Here is an 18,136-nt window from a genome sequence, read left to right as displayed (position 1 = left end):
ATAATTAACGTACGTAAAACGGAATAAATAAATTTTTTTTGGCTATTAAATGGATTAAATTTTAATTGTTAGATAAGTATCTATGCATAAATAGGGATTTTAAGAAATATTAATTTTAGAGAGGTATACATATAGTACAGATATTTTTAGAGCATTTTTTTTATAAAAAGAAAAACTTAAGAGACTATAAAAGAATATACACGTAAAGAAAAAAAAATTTAAATTTATCATGTCATAATCGATCCTAAGTTGAGTTTTGATCGAGTCTAATTGCACTCTTCATCAATAAAGTCAAAAGTTTAGCTTCATTAATAAATTTACTTAGAAAAAAAAAAAGAGACATCTTAAGCCCTCTTTAGTCTTAGCCGCCCCTCATGTTCGTTGACTCCATTCTCGTTTTATTAATAGACGAGTCGAATCTTAGTTGTACAAACAATATAAAAAGAACTTTTACTATTTCTTCATTTGCGTTAAATTAATTCATGTGATCTACGAAGAGATCAAACAGCGATTATTTTGCATAAATCCCGCCGTTGCTTTAGTCGACTCGATTTAATTAATTAGTAAGTTTAATTTCTCTAATCACGGATGAAAGACTAGAGTTCGCCCAACCCATCTGAGCTCTCAATTATCAATGTGGGCCCAATCCGGCTCGAAATTGACTCGGTTTATTAAGCTCGCGGCACGGAGACTGGACGTTGGAATGGGTCCGGGATTTAGTGGCAGATAGACAAATTAGTGTTTTCTCTTTCTCTCTCTCTCTCCAAAAAAAAAAAAAAGAAAAAAAAAAAGAAAAAAAAATAAGTGTTCATGGACATAAGAGTCCACCTCACAAGATGATGGTTGTTGGGGGCCGTACATTTCCATTTTCCAATGTGAAGACTTTTGACAATGAGCCTCAAAGTCTTCTCTAATATAACAATTGATGGTTTGATATCAGGTGAGTAATCCATTTAATGAATCATTAAACTTAATCAATTAACGTTAATGTGAGAATCCTACTTATTTTCTTTTTCAGTCGGGTAATTTTTGGGGTAACTATTTTTTTTTCGATTAATAAAATACTTATAATATGAAAAGGAGTAAGAAGAAAGTGGCGCAACTTTAATGTCGTACATGGTCAAGCCTTTGCTTCTTGAGCTCTATAAATTCATACACTAGTCCACACCCCATTTGTCCGCTCTCTCTCTCTTCTTCTTCTTCTCTCTCTCTCTCTCTCTCTCTCTCTCTCTCTCTCTCTCTCTCTCTCTCTCTCTCTCCCCGTGAGCTTTACTCTTCTTGGCTTTGTATGCGAGATTAGGCTCTTAGGAATGGGAAGGGCGCCTTGCTGTGACAAGGCGAACGTGAAGAGGGGGCCATGGTCGCCAGAGGAAGATGCCATCCTCAAGAGCTATGTCGAGTTGCATGGCACTGGTGGCAATTGGATTGCTTTGCCCCAGAAAGCAGGTCAATGGATTGATTGATTTCCTCATTCTCTTCTAGTTTTCCTCAAGTTTAGTCTTTGCATGTAGCTCATCTGGTGTGTCATGAATTAATTTGTTCCAGGTCTCAAACGCTGTGGCAAGAGCTGCCGTCTAAGATGGCTCAATTACCTTAGACCGGACATCAAACATGGAGGCTTCACAGAAGAAGAAGACACCGTCATCTTCTCACTCTACAACAAGATTGGAAGCAGGTGCTACTACTGCTATTACTACTACTATTAAAATTAATTAATTTGGAGATTGACCCAAATCTAGAATTCATCTTAAATTCTCTCTCTCTCTCTCTTTCTCTCTCTTAATTCTGGAATAGGTGGTCTGTTATTGCTTCTAAGCTACCTGGAAGAACTGACAACGATGTTAAGAATTACTGGAACACCAAACTCAAGAAGAAGGTGATGGGAGGACAAATAAGTCCCACTACTACTACTACTTCTCCTACTCCACCACCACCTTCTCTCGCTGCGACCATCAAAGCCGAGGGCTATAACGGCGGCGACGCCTTCTGGATGCCACCAGCTGAATTCCTTGACCATACCTATGGATTCACTCATGAATCCCAGAAGGTGTACTACACCGAGTTCGCGCCGCCGCCGCCGCCGCCGCCGCAGCCTATGGTCGTGTCGCCGTCCGAAGAGGTTTCGATGGCCTCGTCGTCGACGGTCACGGTGGAGAACAGCAGCTCTACTAGCTATATAAACGATGCATTCTTCTCAGAGTTTGGATTCCCCAGTAACTACGGCTCCCAGGAGAGCATGGGAGAATTTCCTCCTTACTTCTACTCCTCCAACTTAGCCAACATGTGGGCTGCTTCAGAGGTCAAGCCACAAGGATTGTTCCAAAGTCTAACACACTTGTAGTTGATTTCAGAACTTCTTAATGTTCTTCTTTAGTCTTTTCTTATTTCTTTTAGCTTGGAGCACTGGGATGGATTATCTACATGTAAATGAATAGAAGACACCGGTTTAGCTTCAGATGGGAGTGGTTGGAGGATGACATTTTAACTCACTAACGAATGCATTACTACCATGTAAATGATTAATTAGAGAATAGAAATGGGTTTTCTGAGAAGGTATTATATGTGACTACAGTTTAATTTTTTTATTTTGTGGAGCATTAGTGAGACCTTCTAGTGTTTGGACTGCAGCAATGAAATATGCATGGTTTTGGAGATGGTCAGCACGACTGTTTCACCTCCTGCTTGTGCTCAGAGGTCACGAAGCTTGCATGGGTCCTGGAAGAATCAATGGCTTGTTCAAAGCCAATTGAGGAGAGAGAGAAAAAGAGAGAGGAAATGTAGCTATCATGCTCATTAAAAGCTTCAAGATTCCTTCCTTTATTTTATCAATTATTATGACCACTTGGGTTAATATAATGGCCTACATGATGATATTTCCTTAGTTTATTTTGAAGAAAAGTCTCTTAGGAATGGAAGGTCTAGTCTGTCTTCCATGGGAGGACAATATGGCAGTTTGAACATGTCAGAGTATCAGTTTCGGAGAAGCTCCCAGTCATGCCAATGGCACACCTTTCAACACTAAAGACCTTTTTGTAAGAAACTCTCACTTCTCTAAGGTGGGTCACTATTAATTAGCTCACAAGTAACCATACTATCTTAATGATTCAATAAATAAACACACACAAATATATGACATTAATATAACATAATACTTTTTAAATTAGGATTAATCTATTTTTTTTTGGGGGGGAGGTTTGTCCTGTGAGAAACAGACAAGTGGACTATTGAACCCTCATCAATGGTTGACATTGCTATCACTAAGTAAATCAAAGACGAGATATATACAACTAGGTTTAGTCAAATTTTCCCACACATGTTCTTCCTTGAACTTTCAGCCTAGTGGACAATACATACCATACCCTCATAGTTGACAATTTACCTGAGTAATCTTATGACAATTATTAACTAGTGCAGGAGCTTGTGGTTTTGATGAAACCTAAAAGAATGGCATCATAAACCCTTATTATATAGAGCTAAAGTTATTAGAGCTTTTAAATTTCTGACATATAGTGATCAAATTTCTTTATTGATCATCATCATTCAAGTCCTTTCTGAAAATACTGTTCATTGCTTGTGGCCCAAAACCACCCACTAGGATTTACTCTATTCTATTCATGGATAAGATTGAGCTTAATATACGTTCAGAATCTATTCATTTCGATTTCATCAGAATAATAAACATGTTCATGATAAGATATTCAAATGAATGAATAAGTCTACATGATAGCTATAACATAACCATTTGCTTGATGACAAGTAGCTTGGATCTTTCAAGTTCTTTTTTTTCCAGCATGGTGTCAATAGTCCATCTCCACCTCAAAATGTTCAGAAAGTAAGCAAATATCAAGTCATTTTATGCCTAAAATTCATAATTATGTGTGCAAGTTTTCTACATAGAACTAGTACTCCTCTTCACGGAAATATCCAAGGCAGAGCTAAGACAGAGACAGAAGCACTAATTTGCTGAACTTAGCGATGAACGGATGTACTATTACTTTTTTATTCCTCGTCGTCGATGAATAAGACAGCAGACAAAGTAGCTGAGGATTTCTACAATCTGAAGAAGTTTGCTTCCATACTCCATGTTTCAGGAAACAACCCCCTACTTTTTGAAAAACTAGGAAATTTCTTAAAAAGTAAATGTCGGCTGCCATTCAGAACTAAGAGGATATTTAGTTGATAAAGAGTTCCCTATGTTCAGAGCTTAACTTCTGAATCAGGAATTCCAAAGCCTAACAAAAACTGAGAGGAATTTGAAAATTATTATATGAAGATAGATTATTTGATTAAGAGATAAAGTTCTTATTTCAAAGAAAAGAAATATCGACCGAGATTTGAATGTTAAACAACTGAGTACTCCAAGAACATAAGAGTTCAGTGAAATGGTAAGGAGTGGAAGCATGACATTGACATGCATTAACCTTATAATATTATTGATAAGTCCCGAAGTAAAAAATATTGAAACAATTAAAGAGATTTTTTAAGTCCCAGATATATAGTATGAATATAGAGGTGGATAATAAGCCTGGCATAACTTTACTAGTTAAGCTTGAAATACACTTTTCTTCCAATACAATAGAAGAAATTTAGTAGAAAGTACTTAGTCCACTCCCATGACCTGCAAATTTCACTATGAAGTTGATGACAATGACGAGTATCTACAAATCAAGCATCTTTACAATCAGAAGATATCTCAACAATTTCTTCTAACGGGAAGATGTATAATCAAATCTTATACGAAACCGAATCTCTTTATAGAATAATTTAGGCTGCTGATTAGTCTCATGAGTCATGGAGGGCTTTTCTGGATGAAAAAGGAGCCTCTTCTACATCTATCTCCTTATCATAAGTAGAAATATATCTAGTGTGAAATAGACAATAACCTTTTGCTCTGTACTTTGTGCCTATTTTCCCCAAAAGTGTGGAGTCAAACAGTGAGAAGTTTTCTGAACTTTGGAAGGATAATACAATAATGCAGGTTTGCATACAATTCCTTCAGAGCAGCAGAAGGAACAAAATTAAGCAATATTTATGAAACAGTAGAGCAAACAGGAGGAGCATTTGTCTCGATAATTATTATCAATTACGTGTATGTCGAAACATGCATGTGGAGGGTATACGATGCTTACTTCGACCCGGTCCTACATTGATAATTATCATCTAGACAAAATACACTATTCCTTGTTCTTTTCTCAAAGTCACAAAGTTTTTAAGGACCACAAATAAGTCCACACCTCACAAGAATGCAATGTATATGGGATATAAAGACTCCATCACATGAGATTGATAGTATTGAGATGGCATTGGTGAGAACATCTCCTTAGATGGCAATTCAAGGATATTAATAATTCCAATTAATTTGACCATCAATTGTGTACAATCTAAACATTTCTACTTCATTAGATAAATATCCGAGTCAAAAATAAGAATAACTAGGAACTCAAAATTTCTACTTCATCATATCTTGTTTGTTGCTTTCTTTTATATGCATTTAATTCTTGGAAGGCATTGTTTCTTAATTGAGGGTAAGTAAACATAGCCAACTTTTCTTCTTCTCACTCCTCATTTGGATAATCTCTTAATGCAAAGTTAGGTCAAGTGATTCTATATGAATGAGTTTTTACTTTTTAGCTGTTGTCTTACTATTTGTTTCAAGTAGTGTTCCATTCAACTGCCTTATTATCACTTTAACCAAAATATAGCAATCTTTTGAACATTTTCTCCATGGATTTACATGCAGGCTTATATTCCCATCATCTTTCAAGACATAAAAAAAGGGTAATCCATTTACATGAGGCCTGTTACCATGTATACAGAGATCTGGGGAATTTAATAAACTTTTGAGGTTGTGCTACCTATCAAATTCACTGTTGTAATCGAGAGAGCTCTAATCAAACTTGATTCAAAATAATTTTGAATCTTAATTCAAAATAATTCAATTTTAATTTGAGCTCGAGCTCTTAAACAAGCCTAATTTTGTCTGGATTAAGGTTGAATTAAATCAAACTTAAACTAGTATATAAAAATAAAGAACCAATACTTTCTTCTATTGCAGCCATAACATGGGTAAAAATATAGCTCTAGAGTATTATGAGCCATAACATCTTAATTTAAAGGTTCATATTAATTATATATATTATATAATTTTATATATTTTTATTTTTGAGTCTTAATTTTGAGCCTCGTTCAGCTAATCAAACTTAAATTTACTTAATTTTGAGTTTAACTTAATTAAACCTTAGTGAGCTAAACTCTAATAGAGGTCGATTATTTTGACAGCCCTATCTATCGTTGGCTATTGGTCAAGTATACATGACGCAACGTTAACGCAATCCATGCAAGATATTAATTGCAATTACTGGACTGTCTTAACTAATTAAAATCATCTCAATCCATAACACTAGCAAATTAAGGAAATGTATATTGGGTGAATTAAAAACAATAACTTGCTAGAGGAAATTAAGAACTCCACTTGTTGTTTACTAGAGTCAACAAAATAATTTCTATTCCATCTATCAACTCATTAGCTGTCCTTTTAAATGCAACTTCGATTTCAGTCGATCTTATCGATACATCAACAGTCCCAAGTCAACGGACTAATTGTCTTTCTATAAGCTATTATATATGCAATTAGCTTAATGATAAGATGATGGGCTCTGAATGTTGAACTAGGAGATATAAACTAATGAATTCTTGCAGAATAATTTAGGGATAACATCCTCATATTGTTATTAAAAGTCCATACTCTCATTTAGAAGAAGTCAGTCAATTAACTTGGCTTGTTCTTTATAGCTAAAAAATCTACTCTTTCTTATGCTGCAAGTTAGGATACTATCTAGATTGTTTCAAATTTTTTAAGTCATTTGTTGCCTAAGAAGCATTTAATTTGATGGAAGGAAAAAAGTTATAATACAAAGCATATGTTGGCAAATTGCATTAGCTCATCACGGACGTGTTGAAGCAACAGAATGCTAAGTCCTTGTTTGGTTTGAGATTAAGCCTCAAACTTAATTAGATACGAAAAAGATAAAATAATGTTTGGTTAATAAACCAGTGCAAGGGTTCCTAAACTCAAAAGAATACAAGGCCTAAGAAAATGAACTAAATTTTTTATTCACCATTTTCGTGTTTCAAGCTAAGTCATGCTATGAGCACAGGAAAGAATTTGGACATGCTTGATAGATAGTATGTCCTTGCAGCCTTGCTTGCACCAAAAGCCAAATTATGAGAGCAAATTGGGGACTAAGTAGTAAGAAATTCAAGAATTTGTTTAAAAATGTAAAGCAGAATTTGCTGGTTTTAACGGACGACAGATTTTGTTCCCAGAAATCATTGCAATAGATAAGAATGATAACAAATTTATACAGCTTAACTTCAAGCAACAGAGTCCAAATGAAAGAAGAAAACCAATTCAGACTATTGGGAAGCAGAATACACAGCAGCTTATCTTACAAATGGACTAAATAAGGTTGATACATCTTCTTCTCATGTATGGGGATGCCCTCACTGTATGAATTCTCGCTTTCCTTATGATCATTCTCCAGTGTCAAACTCTCCCTTGGCTGCATTACCACTTCAGCCATTGTTGGTCTTTGAGCTGAGTTTTCTGCCTTACAGCTCATTGCTAGATCAAGAATCTTCTATACAGAATTAACATCACACTTTCCATGCAGCCTTCGATCAACAATTTCATCAATATCCTCTCAATTAAAGGGGAGGTTGGCCAATAATTACCTCCAGTAAAACCACTCCAAAGCTGAACTGTGAGAACCTTCACAATTAGCCATTTAATAGAAAGTTTTCCTGTGCAACTAGTTATAACATCTTCATTTCTTGTTCTTCCATGAGAGATTTATCTTATGCTCGACTCCTTAGCAAAACAAAGAAGTTGCTTCTACTTCTTCCAGTTCTTCCTGAGAGATATATTAGCTATATCATTTATCTGCTGTTTCTTTTGCAAATATCTATTTTTCTGCCAGTAGAGTTTGACGCAAAGTCAAACTCTGGATCAATGTATCCTGATCATTGTTAGACACACTCATTTGTAGTGCATTACCAAGAACTGCCTTAGATAGCCCAAAATCAGCTATCTTGGCTTCGAAATTTTGACCTAAAAGAATGTTGTGAATCATTGGTAGCTTGCATCATTTGTGAAGATAATCCATTGAATAAGAAGAAACGGAAAGAACTAGAGATGCATCTTACGATCTAGGAAATTAAAGGGATAAGTAAAGATGGATGCATTTATATCATCAGTAAAAAAAGAAGAAGAAAAACTCTAAATTTCAGTGTAAATGTAGTGAAAATATGAAACGCAATGACAAAACTGAAGAAAGGCAGCACCTTCAATGGGTTGAAATGTAAAAGAGAGAACATAGATGGTTGAGAAATAGATTGTTCTAATTTTTAATACGGAGTTATACAGTAATACTCGAAATCCCACTAGTTTCTCTAACCAACTTCTCTCTGCCAGTTGCTTGATTCTGTATAGTTCTGGGTTGTAACTTCTAACCGGTGAAAGAGGATTTTATGGTAACTGGAATCATTAACTAAACTTCAATTCTAATTAGGAATTCTAATTTTATTACAAAATATACAGCTAAACTTAGGGTGACAATCCATACAAGTTATATGCACTTGAAAGAAGAGCAATCCAGATTTAAAAGAAATATTGCTCCAAAGGTAAGTACGGCTATTGCCACCTGTGAGACGTGAGCTTGTAATCATATAAGAAGAACGAAAGGTACTGTTGTTGACAAGGGTTAAAAGAAATATTTTGTATATTACGTAATCAATCAAAATAGTTTCCGAGAAAAAGAAATTATTAGTATTCTTTCTCGTCGAGAGACGGCCAGCGAGTAGTATATTTGTTATACCTATCCTTTGATTAAAGTACTTCGGATGACCATCTAAAGAAAAACGGAAGGTCATTTTAGTAGAAATACAAGGATTATACTGAGGAAATTCCTTTAACTAATGGGACGTAGTTTTCTCGGCCTTTAAATGGAAGTCAGCTTGCAAATATGTCAAATAGAAGTGTACAGACAAGAATGCATCTGATTATATGCAAAGAAAAAAGAAAGAAAAGAAAAACCAGCACCAACAACAATGCTCCCCTTCCAGTACTTGCACAAATATTTTATGTAAGATGCACATCAAAAGATGGGCATGGATCAGTTGAAAAATCCTAGAAGAATTCCAATTTAGAATGATTGATTAACAGCAAAAGGCATGCAGAAGTTGCAGGCTTAAGGGAAGACAGGTTTTGTTCCCAGAAAACATTGTTATAGATAACAATTATTACAAATTACACAGCTAACTTGAAGCAACATCAGGCCAGACATGTTGAATGCTCACTTGAAATAAGCAAAGTAGAAAACCAGTTCAGACTACTGGGGAGGAATACGTAGCATTATAGCAGCCGGCTTATCTTGCAGATGGACTGAATGAGGCTGATAGATCTGCAAATGCACTTTTCTCGCTTACGGGGGTGCCCTCACTGTAAAAATCATCCCCTCTCTCACGAGCATTATCCACGGTCAAACTCTCCTTTAGTTGCATTACCACTTCAGCCATTGTTGGTCTTTTAGCCGAGTTCTCCTCTGTGCAGCTCATTGCAAGATCAAGAACCTTCCATACAGAGTTAACATCATACTTTCCACATAACCTTCCATCAACAATTTTAGCAACATCCCCTCGGTTAAGGGCTGGCTTCACGTGTTCTAGGATGTGAACCTTCCCTTTACCTTCTATAATGGGAGGTTCACCAGTAATTATCTCCAATAAAACCACTCCAAAGCTGTACACATCACTCTTCTCACTGACTTTCCATGACTTATGGTACCTAAATATCAACAAGTTCACAATTAGCCATCTGTATGCAGCTCAAAAGAAAGGTTTCCTGTGCAACTAGTTATAAAATCTTCATTTCTTATTCCTTCATGAGATATTTATCTTATGCCCATCTTCTTAACGAAGAGGTTACTTCTACTTCTTTCAGTTCTACCTGAGTATAGATATTGGCTATATCATTTATGCTGTTGTTTCCCTACCAGTCGCAACCTGTCAAACTCAACTGGCAGAAAAATAAATATATGCAAAAGAGATGTACTCTGGATCAATGTATCCTGGTGTGCCGACAAGTGCCATTGTTGACACCTGCGTTTGTGTATTACCAAGAACTGCCTTGGACAGCCCAAAATCAGCTATCTTAGCTTCTAAATTTTGACCTAAAAGAATGTTGCCTGACTTTACATCTCTGTGGATTATTGGTAGCTTGCATCCTTTGTGAAGATAATCCAGGCCTGCATTGAATGAACAAGATATGAAATGAACTTGCAGTTGAAGATCTAGAAAAAAGAGACATATAAAGATCCATTATTTATCCTAACCTTGTGCAGCTTCAAGAACAATGTGGAGGCGCTCTCTCCAATTCAATGCTCTACCAAGGCCAGTTTTACCTGTAAGAGCAAGAAGTCAGTGCACTTAAGGATTTAAAACACATTTGTAAGTGGTTTAGGCCGAGGTAGCGCTCTTTATCTAAGTCCATTTTTATATAATTAGGTACCAAATTATGCAGTCCATCAAATAGCTAAAAAGGTTAACCGTTATTTTAATTAGCTAATATCTGGACCATCGAAGTGACTCAATAATGACTTTGGAATCAACATGATCTAGACACCTCTATCTCAGGGTGGAAGCTGATATAAAATAAAAATAAAAGAATTATAAAACTTGGCTGAATTTGTACTACTATGCCTTTCAAAAGAAAGAAAATGATAGGCCCTAGTTGGAGTTGAAAAAAAGAACTGCCACAACTAGAAAAAACCATTTTACACATTTATTTTCTAGTATATTTGATTATTAATATAATGGCAAAGGAGTTTTTACGATGAACCTCTAAGATGATCGTGAAGGCTTCCCTGAGCCATGTACTCATAGACGAGAGCCAGGTGTTCCCCATCGTTGCAATAGGCAACCAAAGAAACTAGGTTCTTATGATGAACCTTGGTCAAATTCTGAGCCTGCAAGACAGAATCATAAGCATTGTCATAACTCCCCATAACTAGAATCAAAAGAAATCTACCTTGTGATTGCCTGATGGGCTATTCAGCATTTTGAAATATACTTTGACATACCAAATTGTTTACATAAAAAATTCAGAAAGAAAGACAACAAAAGGGTAATTTATTTTGTTCTATAGAATGTAGATAATAGATAGTTGGTAACTAACAGAAATTCATATCGAAGGAACAATTTACTACAAAAACAATATCCAAGAAGCATAGGAACTCCAGCAATCATCACATTTCTACATGGAAATATTTCTTAGTTGAACGATTCATAAGGCATTTGAAATCCTTGCTTGCATATAAAGTGCCTGGAACCCCTATGATATAAGCTATAGTATAAACATTTCATACCAAACTTCATGCCTTCATCATCAAACTGTGCCCAAAGCCCTCTCATTCGTGGGAAACATATGACTAATATGGTTCAAATTAGATACCTCAGCCAGAAATTCCTTTCGTCCTTGTTCTGACGTTTCTGAAAGCAACTTGACTGCAACTTCAGTGCCATCTTCCAAGTAACCATGATAGACAGTCCCAAATCCTCCTTTCCCGATGATTCGTTTAAATTTGTTGGTAATGTTCGCCAACTGCATGTATGTGAATTGCCTACTCTCAAATTGCACCTGATGGCCTTGAACATCTATTTTTCTTTCTGGAACTTCCCCAACAAGTGGCAAGGCATCTGAGACCAGAAGTTCCATCAGAAAATCATGAGAATTGAGATACAGGTTGTAGATAAAGGGTCAAGCTTATAACTGGTGTAGCACTCATTAAAATGAAAATTGGCAACACATTATTCCAAAGAGAAGGATTGCCTGCACAAGAAACGACCTTGTGAACTTCTTCTCAATATCCACAAGGTAGACACCACTACTGCAAGTAACACCACAGGAACTACTGAAATGACTACAATGACTGGTGTTGTGATCTTCTTCTTCTTCTTCGAAATATTGTCAGGTGAGAAACCATTGTCACATTTGTTTGTACCATTGTCAATTCTAGCATGAGGAAAATTTTATGAAAAGTTAGCAGCAATCAATCACAGTGGGAATGAAGCATAGGCTGAACCTCTTCAATCTATAATAATAAGGACGCAGTGGGAATGAAGCAGCCCGTACCTCTGTCCGGCTGATCATTCTGTTGACATCTTGCATTCACGCCTCTAAAGTTTAATTTTTCATGAAAAATTGTTTTTAATATTTCGAACTCCTTAGGTTTCATTCTCTCAGAGGCAGGGGAGTTGGCATTCCTACCCACCAGACCTTTTCTCTTATTTTAAACTCCTTATCACTGGTAATATTCCACCCTCAAGGTCATTTTGAAGCCAAGACGATTAGCTCTAGGCAAAGTTTTATCCTTTTCAGCAAATATCAGGCATAGACATCTGATTTACCTAACATGTGAAGGGGAAAATGTATTCGAGTCCTTGAAGCTATTCTTTAGTGGAAAGTAACAAAAACTTCTGATAGTTGCTTCCCAAGAATCTGCAGATTATTGACAGAAACATTATGCTCTATTCCATCTACTTCCAATGATGAAATCAACTTTTCCCATTAAGAAATCTTTGATTATGATAATGTTAGTTGGTGGCTCAACTTTACTGGTCATGTTACTGGCCGGCCGTACACCAAACCCGTTTTGTTTGGAGAAGGCTTGGAAGAAGAAAGTAACTTTGGAGAAGGCTTGGAAGATAATGCTATTTGTATTGACTCTTGCATACAAGTTCAGGGGGTGACTTTCCAAATCAGATGAAAGTAGACTATGCAACAGCTGATAAAAGTGGAAAACATTACTCAATAGAAATTGCATACCTCAACATAAGCAAGCCTGAAGTTGATCTTTTAAGCAGCACATCAGGGATTGGTTCAGAGAAGCAGTTTCCTGTCAAATTCCTGCATACATTTGTATAGCTAATAACCTCCAAAGCTTTTATTTCCCCTCTAAATTCTGACCCATGAGCTTGAATTGAGTACTTACAAGACCTTGAGGGAAGATAAGCTTCCTAGATAATCAGGTATTGTCCCATTTAGCTTGTTGTAAGACAAATCCCTGAAACAAAATATCAACATTTCGGAATTTTCCTAAAGGTTTCAGTTGCAGGTTTGTATAATTACTAAGGTACTTCTTGCAAGCTATACATCTACAAAATGTAAATATGGTCACGAAAATAACATAAAATATGCATATACAAAGAACGCCAGTTGTGTCTTGATTAAAATCATGTCAACTTATCCATCCCCATATGCCAATTGCATCTCGATTGAGATCATAAGTTCATAACTGTAAACCTGAAGCACTTTCTCTCTTATTTTATTTGCAAGGTGTGGTCTTTAAAGATGGGACTTCAGCCATCATCGCTTACTTGCGTAGTGAATACTACTTTTGATGCTTAGACCAAAAGAGGATCTTAAAAGGTCCAAGTACCTTGACGTATCTCATGTGCCTCAAGAACAGCTTTTATAAATTAGAAAGAGCTAACAAGCATGTATAGGCCTGAAGTACAAGTACAACTATAGCTTTCTATCTTGCTGATGCTTCGAAGTTTGTCACAATTACAAGTAAAAACTAAAATCTGTTGACAATGTCGGATAAGGCATAGTATTTTTATATGTCCTTTGTTGTGAAAGACTGATTACTTCTGTGCCAACTGGATCTGAAACATCAGTGAAATCCATCCAAGGACAAAACAGCTGAATCATGATCTACCATCTACTTACTCATGAAGAGATATCTTAAAAGCACGTGCCAGGCCGTTGGTCTTTGTTCAATTTAGAGAACAATGCATTAGATAGCCATGTCTTAATCAACGTTGCCGGCAGATGTATATGTTTAAACATGCTCAGATGCAATGTTTTTCGAACAGTTGAGATTCGATTAACATGATATGGTGTTCTTCTCCATCATGTCTTCACAGAAATTAGCATGCAGGTTCAAAAATGTATATCTTACCAATCAACCTAGCAAACTGAAAGAAAATGGCGGGTATCACTTTTGGTAGGGAAACTGTTATTAAACACCATCAACACACTTACAGACTCTGGATTGCTTTGAGCATTGAAATTGAAGAGGGCATGTAACCAGTCAATCCACTGGAGGAAAGGTTTCTGCAACAGTCAAATCCATAATATATCTTATTCTTACACATTTCTAAGAAAAATGATCCCTTTACAATGTACCATAAAATTTTATTTTGTCGATACTCACATAGCTATGATCCTTGGAGCATTAGCACCATAGCTACAACTCACTCCATCCCAAGCATACTTTTTTGGAGCACATGGATCACCCATCCAATTTCTCTTCACTTCATGCTGGACCTTGATTTCCATTATGGCATTGACTGATAACAGAAGTGGAAGAGAAAAAATGGCAAATCAATAGGCCTGAGGATTTAATAGCAGGAGTTACACATGACAAGTAGTGTTTTAGGGGCTTTTTACATACTTGTTATTACAATCTAAATGATTTAAAAGCTATCCAGTACTATACACAATACCATAGTCGAAAAATATCTTCTTTTATGCGAGATAAAAGTTTGTCGATAGATATTTTACATTTTAACTTAAAAAAAGAAAGGATAATTTCATCATTCATATGTATGTATTAATTTTAGTAATAATTTGTTATGTATATTTTATAAAAAACTAACCAGAATAACAATTCTAAAAGAGTCAAAATTGCAACTCCCATATTTTAAATAATGTAGCGTCAATTATAATATTTTAAAAAAATTTCAGTGGCAATTATGTAAAATACCTTTTCAAATATCATACTTGTCATTATATTTCTTTAAAATATCATAATTGATATGAAATCATTGGACTCATTCTAAATTGCCATTATAATTAAATTTATGAGAATATTCCTAATATGTGCCGTTAAATTATATATATTTAGACCATTTCAAACTATATATATAGGAGAGAAATGGTCTTCGCATCCTTGCAGTTAATTTTGAACTCATGGAATTGGCAATTTAAAGAGTCCAATGATTTGAATGGGAATTATGAATGCAATGACAATTGGGAAACATGAATTTTTTTTTTTTTTGACAAAATGAAACATGAATATGACAATTATGTGTGTGTATATATATATATACATATAACCTTTGAGCGGGTAGCATATAACAAGGCAGTTTTTGCGACAAATGCATAGGAGCACAAATAATAATAAAGAAATACCTAATTTTTATAAAAGGCAGAGTAGTCATACGCAGAGTAGGCAATTGAACAAACACCTTTCCTGTGCAATATTTGTGACGATCAAATATATTTTAACTTACCGTCGTCAAGGTCGGTCATGATTTCAGGCAGGAGCATGAGGGAGTAGGCCTCGACCCCGTTGAGGAGAGGAGGGAGGGTGGAGTCGGTGGTGGCGTTAAGCGAGAAGATGTACCGAGCACTGACGGCTAAAGGGCTGGGGTTGTATATCGAGCCCGTTACCAGGTAAGGTGGTGCTAAGGACGGGAACCAGATCTGGCCGTTAAGGTAGATGTCGAACACCCTCTTGGCGGTCCCGTTGAGGGCTTCGGCCTCGCCCATGTAGAGAACGACGAAGTACTGGGGCGTGGTGGGGCCATCCTCGGAGTCCCAGTAGAATGCGAGCGAGGTGTCGTTCACGGGGACGGCGGCGGTCTGGAAGACGGCGGAGGGAGGCTCGAATAAATCTATGTCGTAGTTATTGAAGGTGGAGGCGGTGGATACCACGCTCCAGTACGGCACGTTGTCCCAGGGCCTCCAGATTCGATCGTACGGGTCGTCCGGGTATCTGTTAGGTCTTCCGGTTATAATCCAAGAAAGAGAAAAAGAGAAAGGGCGGAGTGCACCAAAGGTGTTTGATACATGGCCTAGCTCACGACTAGTGCTCGGATTGCACTCAGGTCGTCGCATTAATGATGCGAAGACAGCGATCTTAATAGTGACACAATTAGACCATCAAATTCATGCGCAAACGTGCATTTGACGATACAATCAGACCGACCTACAGGGCCATTTGCATTTAACCAATTAAAAAGATTAAACCCTTTAAATCCTTTCAACTCACCTTATTAATGGGGTGGTACTCGTTGATGCAACGTTGTTTCGATAGACGAGAACAATAGATTGAGAAGCATTTGCAGTCGGATAAAGACTAGACTTGAGTGGCCTCATCTCCAACGAAGAAATGAAAGGAGTTCCAGTGCTTGTGTTTATAAGACACACTTGTATGAAGTCGAACAAGGCAACAGTGATAGCCTCAAATCTATACTCTTTGCTTGCATCAGTTATGTTCACTGTCTTCCAGAAATTGACTCCTATATGGAGATCAAATAGGATTGGATTGTTATCTTGCCCACTACGAAGTCCGTCGTAGTTTCCATACAAAAAGCTTGCTCTTATAAGATACTTATTCTCTTGGAATGCTGGCTTTAACGTGTAACAATTCCGAACTCCCTCTGGGAAGCTTCTGACGTTCAAGTTCTGCATTGCAACCGAGGAGGTTTTGTAGTTCGTCGCGATATCGTAGTTTGTTCCAGTATCTATAAATTGGTCATCGGAGATGTACTCTAATTGTGTCTTGGTGTCACTGTAACTGGAACCACTCATAATGCCGCAATCTATGTATATGTAACCTACAAAATGGCAGTAGAATTTTCATGTGGAATTAAAATTTAACCTCTCTCTCTCTCTCTCTCTCTCTCTCTCTCTCTCTCTCTCTCTCTCTCTCTCTCTACATATATACAGGATGTTTGCATGTATAAATGGAATTCTTATTTCTTTAGACAGCGTTATAAAACAGGTAACTTATTGCCCATATATATGCCGGAAAAGACTAGGAGAAATTTAGAGGCAAAACATATACATACATATATATATATATATATATATATATATCTAGGCTTTCACCAGATATATAGGATGTCTACTAAACTCTTTTATGAATTTATGCAAACTATCTTATTTTCAGAAAAAAAATCGGCTGCATGGCATGAAGGATCCAACTCTAATGCGTGGCAATGAACAAGAGATAAGATGGTCAATTATCTCAGATTGCACGAGTATATTAGGAATAAAAGGAGGACAAAAGAAAAAAAAAAAGTAGAAACTTAAGCCTAAGACCTTACTAATTACCTTCAAAACTTGGTTGCCCTGAGACCAAGATACCCTTTAGAAGAAGCAAGCACCATAACATAATCTTGAGTAAGCTAAGGCAGAGGTACTCCATGCCGTGGAGATCGTTTCCTTTGCAACTTTTGAGTTTATCTCCCAACTCTTCTACTTAAATACTAATCATCAAGCATTATCTCATATCTGGCAACCACGTCGTTCTAATTAATATACTAAGAAATTACAAATCATACCTTACATTTTAAATATATTAGAAATAATGTACTCTTTTTTTATTATTGCTGAAAATACTTGGCAACACCTTACGTTAAAGTTTAAAAGGTAGAGGATTTTATCCATCTTAAATGCAAAATAGAGGGCCGTATTTGTGAAGTTGACTTTATTTATAATATAGTCAAAAAATATGGGGCGTTAATTATAAATTTATTATTTATCTATTATATATATGTATTTGCATACCAGGCCAACAGAGAACACGAATTATTATTCCATCAATCCATCAACTTATGGAAGGTCAACGAAGCAACATAGGCTCAATTTTAGAAATAGCTTAATGGAGGTCAACGGGCAATCAAAGGGAAGTTAATGGTCCTATCTTATCTGTTAGTAATGTTATTATTATTAATCCATCACTCTCAATCGGTACTAATTAACTACGTTAAAGTGGTAGGTACGGTCATTGCCACCTGCGAGACGTGAGCGTCTAATCATTCGCTCCATAAGAAGACAAAAGATTAGTATTAGTAAAGAAGAGAATGAAAGGTACGGCTGTTGACTTAGCGTTAACAGAAATATTTTAGAAAGTAATCAAAAGAATAATTCCTCCCGTAGAATTGTTAAAGAAATATTCTATGTAAGCTTCTCTAATCATTTGATCAAATTACTTCGGATGACCATCTAAAGGTGGAGAAAGAGAAAAAAATAAAGGTCATTTTAAGACATACATGAATTATA

General features: G+C 36.2%; 2 protein-coding genes across 3 annotated transcripts; one reads left to right on the top strand and one right to left on the bottom strand.

Moving 5' to 3' along the window:
- The first annotated feature begins 1,181 nt into the window (after positions 1 to 1,181).
- LOC140797819 (uncharacterized) lies at positions 1,182 to 2,552 on the top strand. The gene is made up of 3 exons (XM_073151491.1): positions 1,182 to 1,446; positions 1,546 to 1,675; positions 1,795 to 2,552. Exons 1-3 carry the CDS (start codon positions 1,311 to 1,313, stop codon positions 2,339 to 2,341), a joined length of 813 nt encoding a protein of 270 aa, XP_073007592.1. The 5' UTR covers positions 1,182 to 1,310; the 3' UTR covers positions 2,342 to 2,552.
- Positions 2,553 to 9,177: 6,625 nt separating this feature from the next.
- Positions 9,178 to 16,680, bottom strand: LOC140798239 (putative leucine-rich repeat receptor-like protein kinase At2g19210). 2 transcript variants are annotated; one of them, XM_073152021.1, is made up of 12 exons: positions 16,119 to 16,680; positions 15,358 to 15,842; positions 14,277 to 14,412; positions 14,105 to 14,176; positions 13,050 to 13,121; positions 12,884 to 12,964; positions 11,904 to 12,070; positions 11,510 to 11,754; positions 10,898 to 11,024; positions 10,392 to 10,460; positions 10,112 to 10,304; positions 9,178 to 9,844 (listed from the first exon to the last, which is right to left on the bottom strand). In XM_073152021.1, the coding sequence occupies exons 1-12, from the start codon at positions 16,658 to 16,660 to the stop codon at positions 9,427 to 9,429; spliced, it is 2,607 nt and encodes an 868-aa protein (XP_073008122.1). In that variant the 5' UTR covers positions 16,661 to 16,680; the 3' UTR covers positions 9,178 to 9,426. The 2 variants fall into 2 exon arrangements, 1 of the variants encoding a protein (XP_073008122.1); XR_012110805.1 differs by having other exon boundaries at positions 9,710 to 9,844; positions 10,007 to 10,304.
- Positions 16,681 to 18,136: the final 1,456 nt, after the last annotated feature.

This window comes from Typha latifolia, chromosome 11 (assembly GCF_019914945.1).
Source record: "Typha latifolia isolate L0001 chromosome 11, TyphaL0001v2, whole genome shotgun sequence".
In the NCBI taxonomy this organism is placed as follows: Eukaryota; Viridiplantae; Streptophyta; class Magnoliopsida; order Poales; family Typhaceae; genus Typha; species Typha latifolia.
Note: the sequence above shows the minus strand (reverse complement) of the source record. Positions and strands in the feature narration are given on the sequence as shown.